The sequence below is a fragment of the Blennius ocellaris genome (assembly GCF_963422515.1).
Source record: "Blennius ocellaris genome assembly, chromosome: 3".
Classification (NCBI taxonomy): Eukaryota; Metazoa; Chordata; class Actinopteri; order Blenniiformes; family Blenniidae; genus Blennius; species Blennius ocellaris.
Genome location: NC_137652.1, coordinates 13,802,414 through 13,824,544, shown reverse-complemented (window position 1 = coordinate 13,824,544; position 22,131 = coordinate 13,802,414). Strand labels below are relative to the sequence as shown.

The 22,131-nt window shown below is 40.9% G+C and overlaps 1 protein-coding gene across 2 annotated transcripts in view; it reads right to left on the bottom strand.

Moving 5' to 3' along the window:
• Positions 1 to 22,131, bottom strand: part of ptprdb (protein tyrosine phosphatase receptor type Db) — a 95,815-nt gene that overhangs the window by 33,689 nt on the left and 39,995 nt on the right. For both annotated transcript variants that reach the window (XM_080520245.1, XM_080520246.1), the window contains exons 5-17: positions 17,053 to 17,241; positions 9,637 to 9,747; positions 7,795 to 8,064; positions 6,489 to 6,598; positions 5,899 to 6,096; positions 5,454 to 5,579; positions 5,203 to 5,350; positions 4,971 to 5,119; positions 4,639 to 4,783; positions 3,386 to 3,688; positions 1,999 to 2,192; positions 904 to 930; positions 204 to 321 (exon numbers count right to left, since the gene is read on the bottom strand). In XM_080520245.1, coding sequence (XP_080376371.1) covers positions 204 to 321; positions 904 to 930; positions 1,999 to 2,192; positions 3,386 to 3,688; positions 4,639 to 4,783; positions 4,971 to 5,119; positions 5,203 to 5,350; positions 5,454 to 5,579; positions 5,899 to 6,096; positions 6,489 to 6,598; positions 7,795 to 8,064; positions 9,637 to 9,747; positions 17,053 to 17,241 — 2,088 coding nt within the window. The remainder of the gene's footprint in view (positions 1 to 203; positions 322 to 903; positions 931 to 1,998; positions 2,193 to 3,385; positions 3,689 to 4,638; positions 4,784 to 4,970; positions 5,120 to 5,202; positions 5,351 to 5,453; positions 5,580 to 5,898; positions 6,097 to 6,488; positions 6,599 to 7,794; positions 8,065 to 9,636; positions 9,748 to 17,052; positions 17,242 to 22,131) is intronic.

The following is a 22,131-nucleotide window of genomic DNA, read 5'->3' as shown; positions in this document are numbered from 1 at the left end:
AAATGTGATTAATATGGCACCAAATGACATACATTTATTGGCACAGAGACATGTGTCAGAGTGGGATATAACAAACCTGTTGATTTAATAGCCTCTAATAATCATTAGTGATGCAACAGTCCCAAAAAGCATTGTGAGTTGTTTGGTTTTTTTGCGGCCTTTCTTTTCTTTTTGCATGTTAGGATCTGTGTGGAGGCACTTACATGGTAGAGCGGTGCAAACACTGACAGGTTTGCTGCGAGCACCATCGCCCTTGGCGGTATAAGCCCCTACAGATACAGAGTAGGCGGTGTCCGCCTTGAGGTCTCCAAGTACCACCTCCTGCAGAACAGCAAAAAGCACTGTCAGCTACAAGAGGCTACTTCTGTATCCTCTGGATAATAAGCAGTTTCACACCAAAATAAAGGTCAGAATGGTCAAAAAGCAGACACAATACGTGCAGCTTTTTAGACCAATGGTCGTCTGCGATATTTGTTCAATAGTGGATGAGTGCATACTCGTTTGTAGCAAAAAAAAACAAACTCTAAAAATACCTTTTTAAGAAGCACATACAAGTAGTTTAGGTTTAATTTATTTAAATGAATTATTGTTAATCAATTATTCACAAAGCAAAACATTAATATTAAACTTTGCAGTCTTTCAAAACTCCCAACATCTTTGTCCTTATAAATACAAGGCACAAGATTTTCTTCAATTTCTTGCCTGTTTATGAATCACATGAAAAACTTTGGCAATGCCCACAATTGACTCATGATACCACATTGCTCGGTTTTCCCCCCCAGGATGACAAAGAATAATAATAAGAGAAATGTTGTATACCTCCAAATACAGAAATAGAAAAAGGATTTTCCTGCTCAGTTTAAGGCATTATCAAACAATTAGGCCAAAGAAAGGCTTACTCACATATTCAGTTGAGTCATCATATTCCCACTGAGCAACGGAGCGAAGCAAATGAAGCAGAAACAAAGAGAAAAGAAGATGTTTAAATTATTTTGAAAATGACCTCATGTTTTCACACAGTTTGGAACTGAAATATCACAACCAATGAGCTAGTTGGGGGGGGGGGGGGGGTCTGTTTTCTGTGATGAACACATCTAATTAAGATCTCATCAAATTTAGCAATTAAATGTATTATAAATAATTAACTGGCTTTACCAAATAACATCTGTTCTTATAAAGAATACAGAACAGCATTTAAATGTCCATATAGACTGGCAAATTTGAGTTTTGAGTAAATGTCTTGATACTAAATGATTTTCATGAAAACAATTCAATACTGCCGGTGTTTACCCGAAGTACAAGTTGCAACACATTTTACCATCAGTATGTCATCATAATACAGAATAAATAGAATAACAGTAACAATAAACCTGTCAATACTAGAGACTTATTTTTCTCTCATATGGTTGTCCCGACATTGATATGATTACATATTGCATATTTGCAACCCCCACCAAATGTTGTGTGCATGGTAATTATATCCATATTTAGCACACAAACAAAAAACAATACAATATTTATAGATTCTTGTCCAGTCATGACTTCTTCACAGGTGCGTAACAACATTTTAAGCAACTGTTGTTTTGCTGTAGAGCTGGGTGTGTGGGTAACAGATACCACGTATGTTCATTACAGAGCTTTTAAAAAAATACAACAACTAAATTACAGTGGAATATGACTGATATACAACTTGTTTTTTCTTTTTTTGACAGAAACGTGTGCTCTGAACCCAAGTTTTCTTTTATTAAATTTTTTATTTATGTTGGTCGTATTGTCAAATTTTTAACATTAATATAAAAATAATAGCTGCAGCAGACAGAATGCGCCATTATTAAGTAATGACAGGTTTTCTCATCTTTTTCAAGCCCAGTGTGCGGGAAACTCTCAACTCCATTGTTTTAGCTAAATTAAAATCCACAATCATTGGTCCTGCCTCCTAGAGTCTAACCAAATGAATCTGTTTATATTGCAAGTTGTTAGACGTATAGTTAGTGTTACCTGTGAGTCATCCATGAGGATGTCCTTGATGAGAGGCTGACCCTGAGGCTCCCCGTAGTTCATCCTCACATAGTGGACTTGGTACCCCCGGACCTGACCGTGCTGCCGTTCGGGTGCCGGCGCTCGCCATTTCACCATAACGGCCGAGGCGTTCACGGTCTCTGCCTCTACCCCTCGTGGAGGACCACTTGGAACTAAAAATGCATTTTTGGATAGATGTCAAGGGTCACAGACGACGGGCACTGAAACCTCTCATGTAAAGTCTTCCTATTTCATCCTTTTGTCTATTCAAAAAAGGAAAATGGGGAAGGTTAAAAGGGGCACGTAAAAAAAAAAACCCACTGCAAAAGCTGAAAAAAGTTAAAAAGTACAACCCTCCAAAAAGTCTAAAACTGCAGTGATGTCTGGTAAAAAAGTCAAAATAGTAAAAAAAATGAAAGTGCTTGAGGAAAAACATGGAGGAAAAAGCAGTGGAGGATAAGAAGCAAATGTAGAGAAAGATAAGAATGGCAGATAGAAAAGGATTTGTTGCCAGTGGCAGATAAACAGTGGCAGGCAGTCAAAAAGAAAATACTGTTATCAAGAAAAACCTCTGTTGTGCCGCCAAGAACTACACTTCTCCTAAAAAGAAAAAAAAAAAAATCAGAAAAAAAAATCAACATATCCACCTCATGTTATCTGGCCGACTCGCGTATGAGCCGATGAATGGCGTATTAAAAAAAATCTGAGCAAGACTCAGACATTAAGAGTGTCAAAAATATAATGTTGAATATTACACAAGGCAGAAAAAAACCACAGTGATACATCAGCTGAAACATTTGGTTGTTAAAGACTTGGGAAGGATTTAAAGTGCATGTGGTCGGTGGCAAAAAAGCCAAGGTGAGAAGAGGCCGAGGAAAAGCTACCGCCAAAGGGTCTGCGGTGCTATTGTTAGTAGGAAAGAGGAAACATCTCAGTCATATCCCACAAAAAGGGGGATTTTAGAAGAAAGGGGGAAAGCCAGGGAAAAAGGGGGGGGGGGCCGGTAAAAATGGGGATCAAAGTGGCTGCTGGTGAAAAAGGATGCTGCTGTTATAAGAAGAAGAGAAAGCAGTGGTGAGGGAGGGACGGGAGGAGATTTCCGGATGTTGGAGGTTTCTGGTAGTTATGAAGGAACAAAGGAGAACTGGAGGGTCTGAGAGTGGTTCTTAAATGCATCATCCATTTAGGCTGCAGCTGAAGCAAAGACCAAATGCCTTTAATGACCAGTGGAACAAGCTTTCTGTTAGTTTAGGGCTTCTGTGAGCTCATCAATGCTGTTTGGGAGTTAGGGGGAGCCATTGTTAGTGGGGCCAGCCATCCTAAGAAAGGCAGGGTTCTTATTGTTTTTGGAGAGGGGGGAACATACCATCTTCCTCGGTGCGGATAAGGAGCTGTAAGCTCTCTGGTCCATCCCCAGCTTCTGTTTGCGCCCGTACAGTTATGCCATACTCAGTCCATTTTTCCAGGTCTTCCAGGAGATACGGAGAACTGTCCAGAGCGACTCCATCAACTCTTTTAGACGTTTTGTTGCCCTCTGTGGTGGAGTACTGGATGGCGTATCCCGTAATGATGCCGTTTTGAAACTCCGCGGGAGGTGGAGCCCAACTTACCAGAATGCTGGTAGAACTGGAGCTCGTGCATGTAATGTCCTGGGGTGGAGCTGAAGGAACTGTTTGGCCAGTTTTGAGGAAGCACAGTAGGATTTGTTTGGGTAGATGTTATTTGGTTGTGTGTGAGACATAAGTGGTGGGTGGAAGGGTGAGGGAGTAAGGTTTGTCGTGAAGGAATGGGAATGAAATTGAGCAGACGAGAGACAAAGAACAAAAGACAAAGAAACATAAAATGAAAACAAAACACTGGAGAACAGAAGTTCTTACGAAAAATGACCCCGCGGTTAGAAAGCAAGATGGCCGAACAAAGATACTGAAAGATGGGTGTCAACTTCTGTTTCTGGTAGAAATGTTGATTAATGAAAACGAGTGAATGACTTAAAAAGAAAAATGCAACACGAAAACACTGACTAGTGCTGAAATACAAACATACCTGCCCAAAACTTACTTGTCCTTACAGCCTACCCAAGCCTCTGTGATCCATGTTGGAGTGTTCATGTCTAGCTACAAACACTTAGCTTCTTACCTTTGCTTTTACTGATTATACTACAGACCTCAGGTTGGTAGTCAACAAATGAAGCTTTACTTGAGAAATATATATTGGAGATTGAAGTGTTGAGTCAATAATTTGCATTTATTTGTTGAAATACCAATACTGAGGTCAGATGTTTTTTTGTTTTTTTTTGACAATGCAAAGACATAGTAACACTGAAACAAAAGCAACTGATTCTAATGTTTTTGAGGCATATAAATAGGAAAAGTTCAAACCTGACTTTTTGTGTATCTGTATTGTAATGCTTGCATTGTCAAAATTGGAAACTTGGAAACACGCACGTGCACACACGCACACACGCACACACACACACACACACACACACACACACACACACACACACACACACACACACACACACACACACACACACACACACACACACACACACACACACACACGCACGCACACACACACACGCACACACACACACACGAGGTAGTAGTCTAGACATACGTGTTTGTGGCGTGTCAATGGACACTTCATTGGTGTATGCCCCGATTCCATTTTTGCTCTTGGCAGCCAGTTGGAAGGTGTAGGTGGAAAAGGGCTTCAGGTTTTTCAGCAGGTAGGAGCTGGTGGGCTCAAAGCTCACTTTTTTCTGTGCAGGGATGCAAAAAACAAATGGCAACGTTCAATTCCAAAATCAACTCTTGTTCTTTGTGCTATCCCACCGATGCATCTATTCATCAAACATGTATCCATTACTAATCCAAACATGCAGAAAGTTATGGTTCCATCAAAATAAAACAACAACAACACTAATGCTTTGGTACCAGCATAATTACCTCCTCTGAGTCATCAGCCCGTCTATAAACCAGTTCATATCCTGTGATCTGGTTGTCCGGGCCCCCCTGTGGTGAAGGGGCCACCCAGGACAAAAGGATGCTGGTCTCAGATTTGGCTTCACCCTTAAAGTCGGAAGGTTGGGAAGGAACTGTGGAATGGACACGAAGAAGGGTTAATAACTTGAATTTAGCATGAATTTGCATACTTTTTCTTGTCATTGCTTAAGTTCACCTCCAGTCTTAGCAATAATCTGTAGGTCCTGGGATAAGGGTCCGTCTCCTACAGAAGTGAAGGCCAGCACTCGGATGTAATAAGTTTTGTTCGGAGTCAAATCCTGGATGGTGATGAAGTTGGCGCTGCGCACCATCTGCTTCTCCCACTGAGCAACATAAGCACACGACACAAGAGATTGATGTAACAGTGATTTACACACAAGTAGAAATGTACAATGAAATGAGGTGGAGGGACTATAGGATACATACCTGGTTGACTGGCAGGGTGCTGTCAGATGTGTAGTACACTCTGTAACCAACCACCTGTCCATTCGGTTCCTCTGGTTCATCCCAGTGGATCATTGCTGTTGTTGCACTCAGCATCCGACCTATAACCTACAAAACAACAGCAAACTTTGAAAAACCAAGTTGCTTCGGTATATTGGTGTTTTCACGGCAGTAGGTTTAACATATTAGGTTAAGTTTTCTTTTCTTCTTCTTCTTTGTGGAGAGTGAAAAGCAAATTATTACACCTTGAAAAGCTTTATGCAACACACTGGTATGCCAGTCAGAACAGCAGGTGGGAAATCAAGCCATGCTTGAAAAGAATTGAAAGGAAACCTGTTTCTTAATCAAAATTCCATAATGTGAAAATCAAATTCACAACACTACAAAAACCTCTTTCAGCTTTACTGAATCAAAAGAACATCCAGACCTGGCGAGGAGGCGAGGAGGGGGCCTGCTCGGCAGTGCGAGCCTCCACCACGTCACTGGAGGGGCCTTGGCCAATGGTGTTAACAGCTGCCACTCGGAAGTCATAGTGTGAGTAAGGGCTAAGGCCGCCTACACTGTAGCGTGTTGTGGCAATGCCATCAATCTCTTTATAGGGGTCTTCTGAGCCTTTGGCACGATGCTGGGGAAGTCAAGAAAGAAGCAGTGAGGGACAGAAATCACATACTGACTTAAATCTGCATTAATGTCGGCATCCTGGTTTTGTGAATGGAGTGTTTAATTCTCCATATGGGCAGAGAGCCCTGACAATACAACAGATCTCTTTTGAGGATTTTGGGAAAGTTTATTGCATCCAAGAGAGAAGAAGAGAGCTTTTTTTTTGTTTGTTTTTTTAAATGTTTCTTCCCACAACACTATGCAGCCATTACGGGTAATAACAGTTTATGTTCATATGACGAACCGGTGCTTAAGCCGGTTTCAATGCTGGTTCTCAGAAAAATGTGTAAACATTTGGTAGACGTGTGCGGTAGGTAGCATGAGGGTAAGTACACAGTGTGCCTGTATTTGTCACACCTGTATTATATAGTATGATACAGGTTCGGGGTTTCCTGAATCCCAGGTGAGAGTAATACTGGTTGCAGTCCTCTCCGTCACCACAGGGGTTCCAGGAGGCTTCGGCAGAGCTGAGAGGGAGAAGAAGACCACATCATCTCATCTTGTCTTTGATTAGAGTCACATTATCTAACTTCATGTTTGGACTGACTGAGACTGCAGAAAACAGTTTAATCAAAATGATAAAATGGGAAGAATTTCTGTGCAGCAATTAAATGTGCTGAAAAATAATTATGACCAACGAAAGGCAGACAAAACAAATCCAGTCAGTGTTAAAACTTGCTATCTATCTCTGCCAAGAGATTTTTAACTTGCCTGAAATTGAATCCAAGTAACAAAAATAGTTGACAAACTTTTTTTAAGCATCACAAGTAATAGGAAAAAATGGCTAAGTGTATAGTGTAAATATGACATTATAAGTAAGTAAGTGGAGACATGAAATTTTGTCCCCGAGGTTATCAGAACTTCCATAGCGAGGAAAATCCCTGGTTTGGGGGCTTTTCTATGTGGATCTGGTACATTCTCCCTGTGTGTGTGTGTGTGTGTGGGATTTCTCCTGATATTCTCTTTTCCCACAGTCCAAGAGAAACAAATTATATATGCGTTTGAGGTTGATTGGTGACTGTGAATGTGTGTGGTTATCCGTCTTTGTGTTTGCCCTGTAATGAACTGGTGACCAATCCACCACCCCCCCACCCCCCCCACCCTTTGCCTGTAATCTCGCTTTGCCCTCCCCATGACCCTAAGCTGGATGGACAGAACTTTTTTTATTCAAAGAAACCTAATAGAAAGCACCAAAAAATATTTTCATATCCACCATCTGAATATAATTAGAATCCATTTTTTGCCTCTATCTGTTGGACTGCAAATAATTTTGCTCTGGATCTGCTTTATTTTTCTTCCTTTTTCATTTTCTATTTAATCGCACCGACTTGTCCTGGTCCATAATGTACAGCTCTACATCTTCGGGGTATTCGTTGCATGCACCACTTATTTTGCTTTTCATTTATTCATTGGTTTGGCACACGTATACACTGCATAAACGATGAACTCATGAGAATCAGTCCCTTCCCTTTCATTTCTTTTGTGACAAGATTTTTTTTGTTAAGACTTCACATCGTGTTGACATTCAGGGAGAAAGCCGCCGTGTTTGTGTCCTCTTATAAACCTCTACTTTTTAGAATCAAGTCGAAACTAAAGAAACGAAGGAACCTTGGTTTTCCTTTTGTCTGCAGAGAAACCTCTGTAAACAAGGCGGTGAACCAACCTTTCACAATAATTTGTGCCACTGCCTCAATCACCCCCAGCGTTGACATGGCAACGCAGGTGTAATTGTTGGACTGCCGTACGTCTGTCAGCTCCAGGACGTTGCGGCCGATCGGCATGTCGTCCTCGGGTGTCAGATCCTCGGCTCCCAGCATCCACTTCACGTACGGCATGGGTGAGCCCACTGCCACGCAGGTGATGTTGACGTTTCCCCCTGGCATGATCTCGCTGTCAGCTGGGGGGATGGAAAAGCGAGGAGGGACACGGCGCACTGGACGGAACGGCAGCGGAGGGAGGGGAGCACGGGAAGAAACGCGATTAGGAATTCATGATTGTACAGAGCAGCAGAGAACAATGAGGGTTTATCCACTGTGGGATGGTATACTTTTGTGCCATGAGCTCGGGGATGGAGACTTTAGCATTCAGCATGAAAAAGTTTGTTACATCACCGCGAGGGTACATGTAATACCAAAATGTTTTAATAATGGTGTTTTTAGGTGTGCTCCATTAAATATTTGATGAAGAACACAAGAGATACGGGAAAATAAAAATAACATAAAATCACGGCAAAACATGCATGCGATTAATGGGGGGGGTGGGAAACGGTTTACAGAATATTTTAGAGAGGAAAAACTGTACAAACAGGTTTTAATCTTCAGTACCACACATAAAACAGCCAAGACACACAAACACAAACAGTGCTTTGATGGAAGAAAAAAAAAACAATACTGGGGAGAGACTCAAAGGAGCCACACAGTCGTTACTGTACCAACCTTCTCGCAGCTCTGCGGTGGGAGGTAGGACAGAGCATGGTGGGAGGAGGAAGAGAGAAGCAGAGAGGAACATGGAAATATCAGAGAGGGGACAGGAGACAGGGAGAGAAAACAAGTTAGACAATAGAACACGGCAAGGTGGTGACAGACAGAGGAAAAGCCAAAGAGAAGATGGTGGACAGAGAAAGAAAAGAAGAGAGCAAGGGGGGGAAAAACAGAGGCCACTGATGGCCAGTGTTGGTGAAAACGCTCCTGTTTAAAGCAGCTCTCAATGTCAGCAGTCTCCGTAGACTGTCAAACACTCACTGAGCGATTTTACGATACGATTTTACTGGCCCTGCAAACAGTGTTATACCCTGCACAGCATTGACTCTATGAAGTAAATGTGTGCGTGTGTGTGTGTGTGCGTGTGTGTGTGTGTGTGTGTGTGTGTGTGTGTTAGTTACTAGTATCCCCAGGAGTATTGTTGAAGGACTCAGAGGTGCATACTCCACTGTTTAAAGCCTTTTCATTTTGGGTGGACAGACAACAGAGCAAAAGGCCCCTGGAATCAAAATGTCTCCAAGATTCAAACATTTTGGGGGTATTTGTGTAAACATGAGTATGAGTGTGTGTGTGTGTGTGTGTGTGTGTGTGTGTGTGTGTGTATGTGTGTGTGTGTGTGTGTGTGTGTGTGTGTGTGTGTGTGTGTGTGTGTGCGTGTGTGTCAAAAGAGCAGGGAGGGAATGTATGCCTTAGGAGGTGAGTTGCCTGTCAGATTTTGGGAGGAACACAAGTCTGAACCAGACAATGATTTGGTTTTTTTCTCTGAGGTCTAAAGGCTAAGGAGGGAGTGCAGGGAGATTAATAGTTCGAGTGGAACGTTCAGCCTCGCTTTAACTTCAAACCGTCCAGTTTTAGTACTCCACAGCTAAAAATATATAAACCATGTGAGGCAGAAAAGCATTTCATTACATTTATATAAAGCACCTAATCCCTACAGATGTAATTTCTTTCTATGTTCCAGACAGTTCACCTGTATTCTCTAGTTGGATTTTTGTTTTCTCACAAAGGTTCCGTTTTTATCTTACCTCTGACATAGAGGTTAGCTGGGGTCGAGTAGCGTGTCCCATCGCTGTTGGTGGCAACACACTCATACTTCCCCTGGTCTGACTCCTCACTCATTTCTATCTGCAGGGCACCTGGATGAATGGATGAAGGGAGAGAAAGAGTCGAAGATAGAGAGGAGAGAGAGTCACACAGAATAAGAAAGAGCAACCACACAGAAGTAGGAGACATCAGATAATTGGGTAAAGTGCATAAATACATTAACATATAAATGGTAAAAACTGTAGAAGGAATAAATGAGCCTGAGAGAGTTTTCAGCAAAAACAAGCTGAACTCTGCATGACGAACACAGAGCTACAATCATATCTGTACAGCGATATTAACAGGTTTCTACCACTGTCTGCAAAAATATGCCCAAAACAAGGGCCGGCTTCCTGATTTGGAAATAACAAGAAAACAAAAAAAAAAAAAAAAAAAAAGAAGAAAAAAAGAGGCACTGATACAAAATCTACAAAAACTGAGAAATGTAGTCTTCATGCAAGGCAGAACCAAATAAACCAAGCAGCCAAAATATGAAGAAATCCAGTCACAAATACAATATTTTGGAAGGAAAAAAAGTTGCTGGAAATTGAGATGCAGTTATATTAAGGAGCAAATCATGTTTCAGTTTTCAGAGGTAAAATGTGACAAGGATATTGTTGTGGCAATAAGATATCCCCAGCCCTTTCGGATCCACCAGAGGGATCAGGAGTGTGATGTCAATTTGAAACGCACCCAATACGGAGGGAAAGACATCAACCGACCTCCATCAAGGCCAACAGATCTTTGTTTTTTTTGTTAAAAAAAGGAACGACATACGCAAAGCCTTGGGAAGGGACCGATGCTTTCTCGTTCCCTGAAAATAGAAAAACTGTCAAAAAACGTCAACCAGAGGTTCCTTTAGAATGGTGTGGTAAGGCAAAAAAGCGCCCAGAAAAACTTTATCAAAAAAGTGGTTGTTTGGGGCTTTTTATCAGTGATGAGAGAGAAAAGAGAAAGTGATGGTAAAAAACCATGAAGGAATGTGTGTATGTAGGTTTGCGTTATGCATGTGTGTGAGCAGCCTAATGTTTGCAAGTGTGTGTCTGGGTATTCGCCATCTGGACTTTTCAGGTTGAGCGAATAACAGCTGGGAGGGAAAACAAAACTGGGAAGTTTGATTGGGCAAATATAGATAAGATAGAAGGAGAGGCCGGGCCAAGCTTAGGTCAAGACCCCCCCCTCCCCAAAAAAAAAGAAAGAAAGAAGAAAAAAAAAAAAATCAGGTCATAAAAAAATTAAGCGACAAACAGAGGTAGAGGTGAGGATGCTTTTGTCACCTTGGACTAAGAGCCAAACAAACAAACTCAGTCTGGAAAGACATCATGCTTTAGCTTGATAACGAAGTTTGATGCAAAAAAAAAAAAAAAAGTTAAATGATGTTAAAGTGACGGATACAAAAGAGATATCACGACATGGAGAGGAGGGAAGCGATGGGTTTTTTTTTTTTTTGTTACAGAATGAACGCTGAGGCTGAGATGGAAAAATTAAAGGATGTGGAGAGAGGCTGAAAGATGAGGAGAGAGGAGATGGTAGTCAGAGAGTAATGAGTTGCTTGCTCAACTCCAATTCCTCCTGCACCTACTGCAGATCTGAAGCAGCTGGATTAATTTTACCAATATGACAGACTCCTTTGGACTGACTCATATACTAATTAACCCACCCAGACTTGCTTTTCAGATCTGTGAGACAAGTAGGAAGCAGGGGTTGAAAAGGAATCGGGCGACTGTGTCATGTTGGTCCTCCCAGCAGTCTTACCTCGTATGGGCGTGCCACCTGAGTGGGCAATGAATGCACGAGATTAGAGAAGGAGAAGAAGAAGAAAATGTTAGTACCACAGAAGGAGCTGGGGATCGGGGAGGAAGGGACTGGGAATGGGGGAGGTAACTTGTCGAGGAGAGGAATCAAATTAGAGAGAGAAAGACTCAAAAAATAGATCCTGAGAGAGTGCGAGGAAGAGGAGGCATAAAAGAAAAAGACAGAATAAATAAAGACAGAATAAGCCTGAGAATAGAAAAATAGGTCTTAGATAGAGTGACAGACAGTGACAGAGCTTTAAGAAGATGGGTTATTGATTTGACTTCATTGACTTGCAGCAGGGGCCAGATGTGGCTGTAGGAGTAGTGTAGTGTCTGCACTGCACTCACGTGGGGCTCTCAGAGCCACACTGTTAAGACTACAAGTACATTAACTGCCTTCAGTCCTGAACTGCTCTCCTGGATCGAAAATAGGCCTAATCCTGGTCACTGCATGGAGTCTCCACGGGTATTTATAAATAAATATCTGTTTTTAAAGATAAAAAAAAAAAATCCACCCTTCAATACTCTCAAAATTGATTAAGCATGAGGAAAGGATGTTAAAAATGTAAGAAAGTAAATACACTTTAATTTAAATACTATAGCACATTTGTATATCATATTCCCAACATGACAAGGGAATTGATAAGATACCTTCCACTACTACAGATGGTAACCCGATGTCCATGATTCTGGGAATAATAAAAGCCTTGATCATTGACAATTGCTCTTGTCTGAACCCGAGGCCAAAACTTGCACAGGCCCATACTTGCAAATGTATCACGGGACCGTCTGTTGCAGGTTGGAATCAATGTAGTCCATAAGATACAAGACCATTTTATCGCATATACTGGTGTGGATATGGTTGCCCTTATACATACACCTACAACTGTAAGATGTATAAAATAATATAGAGAATGGATGGGTGAATGGATACATGTCACCTATCCCTATATAGGCCTAAGTATGTTTTAAGTGTGAAATACACAAAGTCACACTGCAGACTATTTTTGACTACGTCACTATGTCAAGCACGTATTTTGGTGTCGTGAAAAAACTTTTTAATCCGCTGGTTGAATTGGAATATAAATTAGAGGTTGATGTGATTAACAGATTCAGTCTGAGACACTCACATTACAGGTCTCATTGCTCTGAAACAGCTGTGCCAATTACAGTGATGCAAAATGACGACAGTTTAAACAATGGCAAAAAGCTTCTCCGGGAAATATTATTGTGCGGATGGCGCAGAGCAGCACATCTCCAACACATCAGATGCGCAGCCAAACACAGATGGTGTGAGTTCATACATTATCTCATGAAATGATGATAAGAATACGCAATAAAAATGACGATTAAGCCATTCAGGTGGTTTATGAGCTATTTCTACTTGTATGTCGACAGCACTGCTGATAAAACAACAGGTTAATTACGCCTAAATGTTGAATACTCAGCAAGACAAAGACCAGTTCATTAAGAAACTCATCCAAGCCTTTTCTTTTAAAAAGGGTATTAAAACCAAGTATGTACCTAGTATATATTTATGCATTGTTTTTTTTTTATTTTGTGTATCCAGGTTCACTAATTTTCTGCGTCTGCATCTGTTCGTGTAGATGCATGAGATTTAATTGTCTTTGTGGTCAGGTGGAAAAAAACCCCCTACATATTCTGGCTTGTTAATCAGTCAAACAATCCACTTGAACAATTTGTATGTGGTGTTTTTTTTCTTCATTTTCAAATGTTTTTATTTTAATTTTACATTCTATCGACATCTGTTGCCTCAGTAATGAGATCACTAACAGGTGATATTAACTGGTAAAATACATCTTTACTTTGGTTAAACATCTGGTTGGAAAAGAGGAGAATTTTCAAATGACATTGCAATTAACTGACTACTATTGTCACGTCTCAATTTGATGTATTTATTCGTAACTTCAAATACATGGACAGCCATATATATGTAGACTATATTCTACTTGTCCTGCATATCAGCAGATTATTTTCTTTGTTCTTGTGGGTAAAAACCCAATACTACGGTTCTGAGACAACTATTTCCCCTTATTTCAAATGGGGTTCCACTAAATCACGAACACTTCAATGAGTACTGCCTTAGCTGAATGAACATCCCAATCTGTTTTAGCTCTTTTTGCGACCTGTACACCACACGCTTGGGCAAACAGCCACACAAAGTGACTTTTAAGGGGAGGAAACTGTTGAGGAGCTGGTTGTTGCACTGTCATAAAAATAGGGCCCATCATGTCAAAGTGCTTTCAAAAGCATTTCAACTGAATCTGACAGCAGAGAAAATTTCAACTAAAACATCTCAAACATCAGCAGCAAATGTCAAACTGACGTCTCAGGCTTTTAGAATCAAAGAGCAACAGCGTATTTGTAGACTTTGAGGAAACATCACAATTAAATACCTGTACACATGAAACTCTTCCTCACAGTGGTCATGACACTGAAGTGAGCAGTGAAACCTTATGATGCGGTGATTATGTACTTTTAGCATAATATAATATAATATAATATAATATAATATAATATAATATAATATAATATAATATAATATAATATAATATAATATAATATAATATAATATAATATAATATAATAGTGCTCTCAAATGATACATTTTAATATGATTAATCACAGTACATTTTTATGAATCAATCAAAAATCATTCATTTTTAATCTATATTAATTGTGTTTAATTTTGCATGAGCAAACAGACACAAGAAAGTATATTAAGTTGCACTTATTAGATGTTTATTAAATAAATTGAACAGTTCCTGTTAACAAAAAACGTCTCTCTTTGTTCAAAATACACATTTCCACACATTAATGTGGTCATGTTCCAACTTTTTTAGGTTCCTAAGACAAACTAACTTGTTGACATTGTGGGAGAGGAGAGACCGCTCCCTATTTACAACTGAGAATAGTCAGCAGAATCTTTGATGAACATATGCTTTGCGTCAACGTGGCATTTTAAGCTGGAAGTCTTTAGTGAAAAGAAAACTACTTCCTGCACAGTATGCATAATATTTTATGTTGGTTGACTCTTCCATCTTGGATGTTGTACTCAAATTTCCCATCGTGAAGGCCAACATGCTGTTTAGCATCTTCCATATCTAGTTGGTTCTGTTACTACTGGAACAACTGTGCATGTGCAGCACAAAGTCGACTTCAACAAACTGCCTTTAAGGGATTCTGAGTCATTTTGTGCTGCAGATGGGTTAATTATATAACATTTGTTTAATCCGGTTAATCCCGATTATAAATGAATCCACATCAATGTGTTAATTTTGACGGCCCAAAACATAATATCACACGGTGGCGTAGCAGTTAACCGTCCTGCCTCATCAGGAGGATGTCCGAGGTTCGAGTCCATGTCAGTTTGGGGCCTTTCTGTGTGGAATTTGCATGTTCTCCCTGTGAGTCTGTGGGATTAAACTAAAGTTTCCTCCACAGGCTAATTGGTGACTTTAAATTGTGAATGAGAGTGTGTGGCTGTCGAACCACCCACTACAGTCAGAGTACGTTGGTTTGTTTCCAGTGTCGCGAAGTGATCAGTATCTATCAAATATAAGCCAGTAGTTTGGACACCTATGGTCTAGAGTGATTGTAACCAGTGAAATTTGTATTGAAGAGTGGATTAAAAAAAAAGAAAAAAAAGCATTGATGCTTGCTTTTAAACTTCTAAAAATATGTCTATTACAGACAAACTTTAGAAATAGTTTAGCATTTTAAAACATCATTTACTGGACAGTCTATGTCCAGAAGTCTGGTCGCTACTGATCTCTTCACTCTGGCTCCACCAGTGGCACACCTATAACACCTATCTGGAGCTGATGGCTTATTGACTGGTAACCTTATACAGCAGAGCGGAGAGAGTAAGTGGGTGAGTGGATGACAGAGTAAGTGAGTGAGTGAGGGAAAGAATAATTGAATAAGTGAAGGAGTGGAAAAGTAAATAGGTGAGTGTGAGGAGAAAGTTATTATTTCTTGGGTGTGGGAGGGCTGCAGGTGCACAGGTGAGGGTGAGTCCAGCTAGCACTACAGCGACAGAGAAGAGTGTGTGCGTGAGTGTGTATGTGTGTGTGTGTGTGAGTGTGTGTCTGCAGATTTTCTGTGTATTTCTGTGAGTCTGTTTATATTTCTCCTTCAAATTGTGTGACTGTTAGTAAAATGCATGCCATGCATTTTAATAACACCGCAATATTTGTAAAGGTGAGCAGTAGCAGCAAGAGTGGCAACATTAGTGAGCGATATATAGAAAAGTGGACAGTGAGGGTGTGGGCCTTGGGACAGAAGCACTTACCAAAGGACTCTGTGGTTAAAAAGATACAAAGAGAAAAGAAACAGCATAGAGATGGCATTACAATCGGACCATTGGTTGCACAGAGTTGACTTATTAGAAACACCTCGGAAAAGTAGTGGAACCCTCTAACAGAGTCAGAAATAATAATTGCCTACACAGATTTCTGTAACTCAAATCATGTTATTTAGTCATTAACACACAAAGAATACTACATTAACATATCACATATTTAAAATCTTATATTTCAAATCAGTTTTTTGACTGTTTATAAAAAATAAAGGCCGAACAGGGCCTGAGAAGGGCACTGGGGGATGAGCCAGGTAATAATAGTAAAGAAACAAGGGCAGAAACAATGAGGTTGTTCAAAAAGAAGCCAGACAGTTGGGTGTCCAATCACAAGAAAGGGGAATTGGGTCCAGAGTCGGTCTCTAGAAGCAGAAGGAGGGCTGAGGAAGAAAGGGACTTTGTTTGGAAATGTTGTGGTTTTGCACACTACTGTGGCTATCAATAGCAACTGGTTGTTTAAACACAGAAGGACTTAAATAGACCATATTGTCTATGTATTTTTACAAGAGTGTGTTTTCGTTTCTTTTTTTAAAAAAACCAACAAAAAAACAACACATTATGTATTTCTCGAAACAGGATGCAAGAAGCGCTTTACGAGAATTTTGAGAAAATCAAGAGGTTATTTGATTGTTTAGTCACAGCAGTGGGCTACGGTAGGGAGGCAATTCCTTCATTACATGCCACCATCACCTGGTTTTACCTCACAGATTTTGGAGGGAGAGGAATTTGCTCCAAGTCAGATTGTAATGCAAATTTAAATGTTGTGAGATTTGTAGCAAGAGGGAATTAAAGTAGTTGTGATGGTGATTTGCACAGGAAGTCCTCAGAGAGTTTGGAGAAAAAGTTGAGAGTTCACTTTAGAAGGCCGTGAAGAGTTTTAAAGGGTTGGCAACCACGCAAAGTCAACTCATACCAAAGGAGCAGCAGAGAGAGGCAGCTGAATAATACAGCCAGTAACCACAGCAGAAGAAGTGGGGGTGCAATAAGAAACGGGATGGATGAGGGCAAGAAAAACAGAACCTTTGTAGAGACTGAATAAGAAAAATCGGTTGGAGGGAGAAGACGGGGACAATAACAGAGATATTGAGAAGGGGATTAAAGCAAAATAGGAGGGAAAACCTAAAGGAGGTAATAAAAGCAAGGTTTGAAGGGAGGAAATAATAAAGAAATAAAAAGGCTACCTGAGCGGAGCTGCTTGATTCGCCCGTTGTTATTGGATGTGTTGACCGGCAGAAAGTCTTTGAACCAGGTAATTTCTGGATCAGGGTTGCCGCTCGCAGCACAGAGCATGGTGGCAGTCCTAGAACGCTCCACTACTTTCAGCTGGGGACCCATGTCAATGGTGGGAAACCCCGGCGGCAGCTGGTCCTCTGCAAAGATTAAAAAACACAAGTCATCTTCCACCTGATGGGACTGATAGTACACAGTGCTATCACTGCCATCTGTACCACCTGCCATGCAACACATGTATTTATTATTTCATTTAGTTGATTTTACATCCACAAACAAATATTGTCCTTGTTGAGACATTGCTTCTTTCACCAGCCATAAGTTCACATGCATTACCGCAACTATTTCTTATAGAAAACCACCTCTTTTCATCATGTCACCAGACATTTTTTATTTTAAAACTGGATGTTTCAACTCTTTTCTTAATGTTTTTCTTTCAGCTTCATATCAAGGCTTGTCCAGAACTGTCTCGGTCCAGTGGAGAGCATTTTTGGCAATATGTCAAAGTTAATTTGTAGCAATAAATACAAATAGCAATGCACCGCTGCTATGTATTTCTTTTAAACACAAAAATTATATTGTTGAAGCCCAACCTGTGAATCACTCTATGTATGAATCAATCAGATGTCAACATATTCCTTGATGAGTAAAAACTCCTTACTACTTGGCTTGGAAGTTTGGGTGTACATTTATAATTTCTGGAATGATCAGCTGTTTAAGCTAACATTTAACATACACTGTTGGGGAATTGAAATCATCAAAACTAATTGTGACAGAAAAATAATCATATTTTATTCTAAGGACAACTAATCACTGTAAAATGTGAGTGTGGATAGAGTTTTCTGTGAAAACCATCATACAATGGGGAGCCTACTTTCAATGCAAGACATAACATGACACTTAAAACCTTAAGAGACAGAGCTTCAAGACCACGTTTGACACCAACAAGTACAGTTTCTGCTCCAGCAGTCTCACAGGTTTAGGGGAAACTGGCTGGCCAACGTCAAATTTGGATTCAATTTAAGTCAAAATATGTCTCACATCACAGCTTTCCAATAGTAAGGTCAAATAGAAAAAGAAACATTTCATTCTACCTGACAAACTCACTAAAGCTTTCGGCAAGTGCCTCTCGAATGAGAATTGCCTGAAAATCAAATACTCTATTCTGTTGGGAGTCACCAGCCAGCAGAGAAGATATACTTTTACTAGCTTTGTCTATTGCACACTGCTCTGCTCTGGTAGTTCAACCCCATGTATATAATCAAACAGGTGAGTCCTATAGAGACAAGATTCACTTGGACGTGCACCCTTTTGGGACTGCAAATCAAATGCGAATTCATAGACATCGAAGGGCAATTAAATCAAACACGGAGAGTGATTCACTGTGATGGCAGAAATCAAAAGCAGTGGGCCAACTTCATTCAGCTAAAGAGTGAGACTTCGAGGGAAGGGAGGGGGACAATGCTTCGAGGAAGTAGGGGATCAAAGACTACAGACCTCGAACTAAAATCAACCCCTGGAATCAAATAGATGCAGGGCAAAGCGTTTTTTTTAAAACACATTTTCATCTTCGTACCACACTGCACTGTGAAAGGGAGGTATGAAATGCCAGATTCATGAGTCATCCATAATAAAGTGGATAAAGACAGACAACGTCCAAGGGTTCCTACATGTGTGTCAACACTGTATGTGATCTAAAAGGCAGTCTATTCTTTACCCCCCCCCCCAAACACACACGCACGCACACACACACACTCTTCTATTTTTTTTTTCACCAAGAATCCCTTGTGACTGTATCCCTCTCCACCACACTGAGCCTCATTAACGGGAAATCCTAGTGCTGAACCTCACCAAGGAGATGCTAATTCTGGTACGAGCCCATCGAACCATAGCCGATAGGTCGGGAGACGCTGGCTTCAAGAGTGTGTGTGTGGCCTTTTAACAGCTCTGGTTTCAATCAATCACGACGCCCGACAAATGGAAACATGGACATAATAAACCAAGAGAACAAGATGAGAAGGTGTGTGTGTGTGTGTGTGTGTGTGTGTGTGTGTGTGTGTGTGTGTGTGTGTGTGTGTGTGTGTGTGTGTGTGTGTGTGTGTGTCTGTGTGCGTGTGTTTGTGTTGAAAGAGGGCAAAAGTGCAAAAACAAAGAAAGTAAAGAGGAGTTAAAGTGAATAGATTAGGACAGACTGGGACAGAGAAAGAGAGACAGAAAGAAAACAGAGAGAACACGAGGGGACAGAGAGAGAGAGAGAGAGAGAGAGAGAGAGAGAGAGAGAGAGAGAGAGAGAGAGAGAGAGAGAGAGAGAGAGAGAGAGAGAGAGAGAGAGAGAGAGCACAAGGGAGCTATATGGCATAACAATCCTGATTCTCCCCGCTTTCATTATGCAAACGCTTACTTCAAAGCCAGCCCCTTGTAGGCAGGAATAATGCATTCTATTTCATCTACCTGGGGTGGGACACTGCATTGAACATTGAGGATTCACAGAAAGATCCCTCTTCGGGATCGTGCATGCCTCTCTGCCCCTTTTCAACAACCACTCACAAACGCATAAAAAAGGTTGCAGATATGAATCTACCGGTGGAGGGCAACTCGAGCTTGCCGATGCAGACATACACGTAGGTATGCACGGGAAACTGAAGGAAGCTGTGCACACGTGGAAATGCACAAGTCAAACATGCGCAAAGTACACAGGCTTTGTGAGGTGAGATAAGCGAGAGTTGTCGGAGGGTGCAGACGCAACAGACCAGCCTCCCGACATTCATCATGGAGACAGGTGTAAGCAAAACCAAAGTGCATGTGTGACAAAGCGGCTTCATCATGAGCGTGTGTGACTGCTGCTGAACAGTAACGGCTAAGAGCCCCAGAGGTCAGGGCAGAAGAGTGAGCGTACACTCCCTTGTTGATGGACCCTTTCACACATTGCACTTTTTCATTTGGATGTACTCCCACTTCGCTATTTCCACTGCGAGCGATCCAGATAATTTCACAGCTCATAGAAAAGCCCGGTCCCACAATCATGGGAACTGCTGTTGAACACTGCCCTCTTTTTTTTTTTTTTTTTTAATAAGACCTCGAATGAAATCCAAACACATTGCATACTGATTCTGTCATCTGTAAACGTGGAGGACTCCAAGTCAAGTCTGTTCTCACAGGCATGGGAACTGAAGAGTTGGCTGCTGTTATCAAAACTCAAAGAATACGTGCACCTGCACACAAAGCGTCTTCTTCATTCATGACTCACTCGTGGCATAAACTGCTGGCAAAGGTTATAAGACAATTAATGCCAGTTTAAGCTATTCCCAAATTAAAAAAAAACTCTACACTTTAAAACTTAAATTTGTTGTATTCAGCCCACTCATTCATCAATTTCACAATGTTTTCGCCTTTTCAAGAGGACTGACTACGTGACACAGTGGAAAGCATGGTCCCCTCCTGTCCAGATGTTCCCTGGTTTGAACTCTGCATGGAGTTTACATGTTAGTTGTCTCTAGTTAGCATAACTCGAATCTGGATAAGCATGTGCAGGTTCATGGACAGAGGTGCATCTTTTAAAATCAATTTATTAGTTCGCATTTATCATTCATTACAAAGAGGAAATGAAGTTGATGAGTGGAAATCATTATTCATCTCAAATCTACAAATTTCTTTTCAGGTACTAGTTTGCTATGGTGCTGTTATTGAATTACTGTAGTTTGTCATCGACTCACAACTCAAAAGTTCAGTTCAACCTTCGAATGGTTAATTCAAACCAACTCTGAACTTTGTCATAACTTGTCAAAGCTGCCCACCCGTCCTCCCGTTGAGCAGACCAGATCCTGCAGAGTCGCTCTGACGTGTGCGATGTGTGGGTATGATTAGCAGGGACAATGTTAAATATTTTGTTGGATCAGATGAAGAAGTGATGTAACGTAATGCTTATAGAAGATCCTTTAGAATGATTCGATAGGAAACAATCATGACAATGACTGATTTGTTTTCACCAAGACTTTAAGGATGTAAAATGGATCAAACTTAAAACAAATTTACAATCTATCTATTATTTTGACACAAATACTTATTGAACATCTATTCACACATACAGACTACTTCTATCTAGAACAATGAATTATACAGTATGTCACTGTACAACGGACACTAAAGGATATGATTGCTCTCAGCTTCATTATTATTTCAGCCATTGCCAATCACGGCCATTTACTGGAAGCCAAGATTTCAATTAGCCTGGTTCTAATCCTCAGTAATTAAGCCGGCTGACCTTAACACCGGATCCCTCCTGTTAGACAGACAGACAGTCAGTCAGTCAGTCACTGGAGCTGTGTGTCTTAAGAGAGTCAGGAGGAGACAATGAGACATGACTGACAAGCGTATGTGTGTGTATGTGTGTGTGTGGCTTTTGGCTGGGTGTGTGTACTTTAAAACTGACATTTTGACTGACAGTCTATCAGGGACTATTAGCGGCTCCCAGGTGGCCTGTTATTCATCCACAACATGACGACTCCTCCGAGGAACAGAAAGAGGCTAATCACTACACAAAGACCGACCGTCTTAGATTCAACATACATTTGTGTGTGTTAGTGTGTGTGTGTGTTATGCTCTCGCTAAAAAGAGAGTGAACCTGAGCAGAATGGAGTTTCCATCAGGACAGGCAGGAAAATCAAAAATAGATGCAAAAGAAACATAAGCAAGAGTACATGTGGCTGCAGATGCTGACACACAAGTGAGCACTCCTGCATGCACACATAGAGGCAGACAAGTGTGCACGCACGAACGCACGCACGCACGCACGCACAAATGCACGCACGCACACATACACGCACGCAGAGAAATGAACAAAGACAGCCATGTGAGACAGAGAAAATTCTGGATGGATGGAGCGGAACAGCACAGAAGATGCAAAGAGTGGTCTGGTGTGAATAATTTAGAGGTTGCTGTGTTGAGGACCTAAGAGCATGTGGAGAGACAGAGAGAGTGAAAAAAGAATGCATGTGTATAAAAAGAGAGAGGGAGAAAAGAAAAAAAAACAG